At 50.6% G+C, this 7,347-nt stretch overlaps 1 protein-coding gene across 1 annotated transcript in view; it reads right to left on the bottom strand.

Annotated features, from left to right (window-relative positions):
• The window catches only part of LOC311328509 (nuclear receptor corepressor 2-like), a gene marked incomplete at both ends in the record, with an annotated part of 10,679 nt that extends 4,700 nt beyond the window's left edge, over positions 1-5,979 (bottom strand). Inside the window, 5 exons of the mRNA XM_084462468.1 lie at positions 2,535-2,633; positions 2,839-2,893; positions 4,145-4,323; positions 5,016-5,109; positions 5,807-5,979. Of these exons, the coding sequence (XP_084318594.1) occupies positions 2,535-2,633; positions 2,839-2,893; positions 4,145-4,323; positions 5,016-5,109; positions 5,807-5,979 (600 nt within the window). The remainder of the gene's footprint in view (positions 1-2,534; positions 2,634-2,838; positions 2,894-4,144; positions 4,324-5,015; positions 5,110-5,806) is intronic.
• Positions 5,980-7,347: the final 1,368 nt, after the last annotated feature.

Raw genomic sequence — 7,347 nt, forward strand, 5'->3', positions numbered from 1 at the left:
CTAGTTGAGCGAAGTGTTTAGGATACTTGCGAGCCCTAATGTTCCCCTTCTCTCATAATTAGCTCAACGCAAAACAAATAGGAGCTCTAACTCGGTCTTCCTGGACCCGAGGCCCCCACAGGAGAGAGCAGCGGCAGCCTAATCATCTCCACACACACTAATCATCTCCACACACACCAATCATCTCCACATACACTAATCATCTCCACATACACTAATCATCTCCACACACACTAATCATCTCCACACACACTAATCATCTCCACACACACTAATCATCTCCACATACACTAATCATCTCCACACACACTAATCATCTCCACATACACTAATCATCTCCACATACACTAATCATCTCCACTAATCATCTCCACTAATCATCTCCACTAATCATCTCCACGCACACTAATCATCTTCACTAATCATCTCCACTAATCATCTCCACTAATCATCTCCACTAATCATCTCCACATACACTAATTATCTCCACTAATCATCTCCACTAATCATCTCCACATACACTAATCATCTCCACATACACCAATCATCTCCACATACACTAATCATCTCCACATACACTAATCATCTCCACACACACTAATCATCTCCACATACACTACTCATCTCCACATACACTAATCATCTCCACACACACTAATCATCTCCACACACACTAATCATCTCCACACATACTAATCATCTCCACTAATCATCTCCACTAATCATCTCCACTAATCATCTCCACACACACTAATCATCTTCACTAATCATCTCCACATACACTAATCATCTCCACATACACTAATTATCTCCACTAATCATCTCCACTAATCATCTCCACATACACTAATCATCTCCACTAATCATCTCCACATACACTAATCATCTCCACTAATCATCTCCACTAATCATCTCCACTAATCATCTCCACTTATCATCTCCACACACACTAATTATCTCCACTAATCATCTCCACTAATCATCTCCACTAATCATCTCCACATACACTAATCATCTCCACTAATCATCTCCACTAATCATCTCCACTAATCATCTCCACATACACTAATCATCTCCACATACACTAATCATCTCCACATACACTAATCATCTCCACATACACTAATCATCTCCACACACACTAATCATCTCCACATACACTAATCATCTCCACATACACTAATCATCTCCACACACACTAATCATCTCCACATACACTAATCATCTCCACACACACTAATCATCTCCACATACACTAATCATCTCCACTAATCATCTCCACTAATCATCTCCACATACACTAATCATCTCCAAACACACTAATCATCTCCACATACACTAATCATCTCCACATACACTAATCATCTCCACACACACTAATCATCTCCACATACACTAATCATCTCCACACACACTAATCATCTCCACATACACTAATCATCTCCACTAATCATCTCCACTAATCATCTCCACATACACTAATCATCTCCACATACACTAATCATCTCCACACACACTAATCATCTCCACATAAACTAATCATCTCCACTAATCATCTCCACTAATCATCTCCACACACACTAATCATCTCCACATACACTAATCATCTCCACTAATCATCTCCACACACACTAATCATCTCCACATACACTAATCATCTCCACTAATCATCTCCACACACACTAATCATTTCCATTAGAACCCCGCCTGCGCTCAATCATTACAACAGACCTGACTGCAGCCTGTTCTTAAGCCTCTACTTAAGGCAGGTGACGGAGCGGGCCGCTACGGTCCGCTACCACAGAGGAAGAAAAACAACAACGTTCGTTAAGGCCGGGCGCTCGTTATCCATGGCCCCGGGGCCGTCACTACTCACCATCTCTCTCTTCTCTCTCTAGATGTCACTAGCGTTAGCCGCCGCGCTCATTCGGTCGAGATATAACCGTGCTCTCTTTCCGTATCTCTCTATCTCTGCCTCACCCCCCTCCCCCCCCCCCCCCCCCGGTGTTATCGGTGTTAGCCGGCGCTCTCACGCGGCTCGGTAACGAGCTCACGGCGCTGGCGCCCTGAGCGGGGCTGCTGGGTTATGAGCGCAGGCGCCTCCGGCGGAGATGAGGAGACGTGGTGCCGACGCCCACAGGAAAAAAAAAAAGGTTGCTGGGTAATTAATGCGCCATTTCATTAGTGCCCAACCACCGCGGAGTTCAACAGCCCTGACACCTGATCTGTGGCTAAGTAACAACTGGGAGCTCATTAGCAAAATAAAGCGGGAAAAAAAAACACGGACGCTTTAGGCCTGACAAGAGGGGGCGGGAAAGACGCGAGTCACATGACCGCTGTGCTTGCATGACCCGTAGTGATCCTCCCACTCCGAGTCTCGTGGGGTTTGGATGTCTCTGTGTGTACCCAAGTTCTCCTCATTGCTAAAAGCTCTGCTGACACTGGCTGTCAACCTTGACCGCGGCCTTCGAGGCGTTCCGGGACGTTTGCGCCGGCGTTTCTTTGCAAGTTTGACGCCGACGGCGAAACCGTACCTGGCTCCGCCCACGACGGCGGTAGTTCCTGCGCACGATGTTCTTGTAGTTCTCGCTCTTTTTGGTCAGGTAGTAGAAGAGCACGCACTCGGCCACCGTCTGCAACAAAAACAACGTTATGTCAACGTTATCTCAACGTTATCTTAACGTTATCTCAATGTTATCTCAATGTTATCTCAACATTATCTTAACGTTATCTCAACGTTATCTTAACATTATTTCTCTCATGTCATGGGCGGGATGTACAGTATTACTAAACAGACCGGGAGGGACAACAGTATAAAAGATGATGTGCATCTCTAACCTTTCTCTCCAGGAAAGAGGCGATCAGGCCGAAGTTCTTTGGGTGCTGGATGAACCTAAGGGAGCAGAGAGAACATTCGGTTCATTCTCCACGCCGGGCTCGGTTTGAAAGCCGCCCGTGTCATTCGATGAGGGGTCATGGGTCAAGTGGGAGGTGTGTCACTGATCTACGCCCGGCCTGAGCCCCACACAAAGCAGGGAGAGAGAGAGGGAAAGAGAGGGAGAGAGAGAGAGAGAGAGAGAGAGAGAGAGGGGGAGAGAGAGAGAGATAGGGAGAGAGAGAGAGGGGAGGGAGAGAGAGAAAGAGAGAGAGAGAAAGAGAGAGAGAGAGAGAGAGACAGAGAGAGAGAGAGAGAGAGAGAGAGAGTGAGAGAGAGAGCGAGCGAGAGAGAGAGAGGGAGAAAGAGCGAGACAGAGAGCGAGTGAGAGAGAGAGCGAGAGAGAGAGAATGAGAGAGAGAGTGAGAGAGAGAGTGAGAGAGAGAGAGAGAGAGCGAGAGAGATCGAGAGCGAGAGAGATCGAGAGCGAGAGAGAGAGAGCGTGACAGAGAGCGAGACAGAGAGAGAGAGAGAGACAGAGAGAGAGAGACAGAGAGAGAGAGACAGAGAGAGAGAGAGAGAGAGAGAGAGAGAGAGACAGAGAGAGAGAGAGAGAGACAGAGAGAGAGAGACATAGAGAGAGAGACATAGAGAGAGAGACATAGAGAGACATAGAGAGAGAGAGAGGATGTGCCAGCAGTGCTGAAAGTGCACCCAGAGACGTCACCCTCTCGGTTACTCATCTAGAACCCGTTGCCCAATCACACGCCCCGGTCCAGATTCCCACCTAAAAAACCACAACCAGCGCCTTGATTACACTTGACACACTCTCAGCTGCCACTTTCTGGAACGTTCCATTTCACCGATGCTGAGGGGTCAAATGTACCGGCCAGACTGTGTGTGGGCATCATATTCAACACTCTGTAGCACCAGGTCAGAGTTCACAGCCACCGATCTCCGTCTAAGGGTCGTTTGGCCGGGCGGTGCGTTCGTTACACCTTCTCCTTTCTCGCAAAGAGGGAAGATTCGCTTCCTCAAACACTCGATGACCCCTAGATGGGGGCACCTTTTTTTCCCTCTCCCTTCTGAGAATCCGAACGCCACGCCGCCGAAATCTGAACAGTTCCACTCCTCCGGGGGAGTTGATTCTGGGTCCGAGAGTAGTTCTCTCTCTCGGGGGAGGAGAGGGGGGAGGGGGGGGGGAGTGCGGGGCGGGGGGGGGTACGGGGGAGGGGGGGGGTGTGCGGGGGGCGGGGGGGAGGAGCTTACTTCTCTCTGAAGGTGTCCTTCTCCTGCTCGCTCCACATGTTCATGACCTGCCGGTCCTTGTACACCTTCATGGGGTCCTCCATCAGCCCGTTCATGTTGATGAACTTGATGCGTTGCTGCTCGGCGTCGAACAGCATGGGAGGGATGACCGCCAGCTGACGCATCTGCTTCTCGGTGTTCTGACACGCCCACGCGCAGCGCAACACACACACGCACACACACGCACACACACACACGCACATACGCACACACACACACACACACACACACACACACACACACGTCTGGGAGTGAGTGGGCGGGAGAGGAACACTCTCGGCGTTCAGGGCGCCGGGTAAACGGCGAGGAGCGGAGAAGTGGCGGTGAGATGTGCGCGTCTGGTGGAAAGTGTGTGAGGGGTCAGGACGAGAGAGAGAGAGGAAGTTTGAGGTTGAGGGCGGAGGGGAAGAGAAAGAGGCGCTTTGCATGCTGGGGGATGCAGTGAGGGGAGCGGCGCTTGTTTAGATGAGACGACACAAAACCGACGCGCTGGGAGGGTGACTGGAGGACAGACAGGAAGAGGTGACATCACTATCAACTGGGAGATTAAAAACTACCCTATTAGGCAAGTGGAAGTGTAGAGTGTGTGTGTGTGTGTGTGTGTGTGTGTGTGTGTGCACACATGTGTGCAAGTCAGGTTTGCTAGTTTGAGGCCTGAAGCTTCACACATGCATCGAATATTTCCTGTTGTGGTTGTGGAGATTGTTGAGCTACGGAGCCTTGAATTCTCAGCCCAGAAGTGAGTGTTTGGGCGTCCGCTGTTGGACAGTGACCCTCTAGGGTGAGAAGCTACAGGGGGAGGAGCTACATGGGGGGGGGGGGGGGGTCTCACCTCTTGTTCCGAGATGCCGTCGATGATCTCGGAGACCTCGTGTTCGCTGCGGGCGCCGGACGACGCCAGGCCCCCTCCGCGCTGGCCCACCCGGCTGCACAGGGGTCAAACAGGGGTCAAACAGGAGAGGGTCAGCCGGTCACACAGCACGCGCTCTGACATCAGTGTTTCCCGCACACTTGGTGGCGGGCCCCAATCGCCTGACGGTTGACGCAACAAAAGCTTCCTCTTCCCAAATCTGCCGGCGCTCTCGATCTCGACCTGTCGTTTCAACCTGCCCCCCCCCTCTCGCTCTGCTGCCGGCGGCCTCGTTGACCCCGTGCGCTACGCTCACAGCTCCATCATCCCTGGCCTGGCTAGCTAGCCTGTGTTGCGGAGATCATACAGAAGCCAAACTGACTTATTATCATATCCTTTTTTAACTTGACTCTATTTTATGCTTTGCTTTTAGCGTTATTATTGTCTTATTATTGTCATTCTTGTTTTATCTCAGCACTTTTTCTTAGTCGTCGTCACTGTAAATGAGGGCAACCTCAGTGTCCGTCGAGTTTAAATAAAGTTTATTGAATTGATTGAATTGACTCAAATCAACAGAACCTCACAGCCGTCAACACTCCTATGATGTCACAGAACACAACACTAGCCGCTCGCCGTCTCATTTGACTTACTACAGCTAGCGAGCGCTAGGCTAACGCCGCCACGCGATTCTCGCCCGCGCTCCGATCCCGTGGGAAACACCGCACAGATAAACACGACCGATCCTACAAACGGACGGAGGGGCGTGTCCTCACCTCTGCATGCGCTCCTGTAGCTCCCTCTGCTTGCGGATCTCGGGGAACTGCTTCTCGTAGTACTCGCGCACCTTGCTCTCCTTGGCCCGGCGCCGCGGGTTGCTCTCGATGCGATCCACCTTCTTCTCCCACGCCTCCATCAGCTGGTCGTAGCGCTGGCAGAACTTCTGCTCCTGAGGACGACACACACACACACACACACACACACACACACACACACACACGGGGGGGGACACGTTGAACACAACCGCCGAAAAGAAACAAACTCTCTGGATGCTAGTTGACAAGAGGAGCATTCGATAGCAGGAAATGCACGAACTCCGAGACGTAAAAAGCGAGCGTCCGTGACATCGGCGTGGCTACTGTCTGAAACGGCGCCGGTATAAAATGTCACAACCGATGGGATCTCTTTCACACCAACACGCCCTGGCAGGTGACGACTGCCATAACAAACTCTTATTACACCGAGAGGCACGCGGAGAGATGGGAGGGAGATTGACAGGTCTCTCCCCCTGTCAGTTCTGCTGCTCTGCCGTTCTCGGGATGCTTTACTGGTCTCTCTCTCTCGTTTCTCTCTCTTTACTGGTCTCTCTCTCTCAGCGGGCAGCGCCGCGGTCCAGCGGGGAGGCCCGTCTGGACCGCGGGTCCGGCCGTAACGCGGCCCGGATCCGGGATCAGCTTCCTCCACGGGCGGGCGGTAAAGAAGACCGTTAACCCAGGAGGAGACGCTGCCCTCTGAGGGCCTCTTCAACCAGTCTCTCTCTGCTCTCTCTCTCTCTCTATCTCTCTCTCTCTTTATCTCTCTCTCTCTCTGTCTCTCTCTATCTCTCTCTCTCTGTCTCTCTCTCTCTCTCTCTGTCTCTCTCTCTCTCTCTCTCTATCTCTCTCTCTCTTTATCTCTCTCTTTATCTCTCTCTTTATCTCTCTTTATCTCTCTCTCTCTCTGCCTCTGAGGGCTCTTCAACCAGTCTCTCTCTGTCTCTCTCTCTCTTTATCTCTCTCTCTCTCTTTATCTCTCTCTCTTTATCTCTCTTTATCTCTCTCTCTCTCTTTATCTCTCTCTCTCTCTCTTTATCTCTCTCTCTCTCTCTTTATCTCTCTCTCTCTTTATCTCTCTCTCTCTTTATATATCTCTCTCTATATATATCTCTCTCTATCTCTCTCTCTCTGCCTCTGAGGGCTCTTCAACCAGTCTCTCTGTCTCTCTGTCTCTCTGTCTCTTTATCTCCCTCTCTTTATCTCTCTCTCTCTCTGCCTCTGAGGGCTCTTCAACCAGGCCTCTCTCTCTCGCTCTCTCTCCCTCTCTCGCTTGCTCTCTCTCTCGTTCTCTCTCTCTCTCTCTCTCTCTCTCTCTCTCTCTCCCTCTCCCTCTCCCTCCCTGTGAGGCATCTGTCTGGTCTGTACAACTGAAGTTACAAGATCAGAGTCTAACTAATGAACTAATTAACTAATGAACGCAAAACAGCGCAAAAACCTGAAATCCTCTTGTGTTTTGAAGTGCAAGCATGACTGTTTCTCCAGTTATTTCCTGTTCTCTCTCA

The sequence above is a fragment of the Borostomias antarcticus genome, assembly GCF_949987555.1.
Source record: "Borostomias antarcticus genome assembly, contig: scaffold_1033, whole genome shotgun sequence".
NCBI lineage: Eukaryota > Metazoa > Chordata > Actinopteri > Stomiiformes > Stomiidae > Borostomias > Borostomias antarcticus.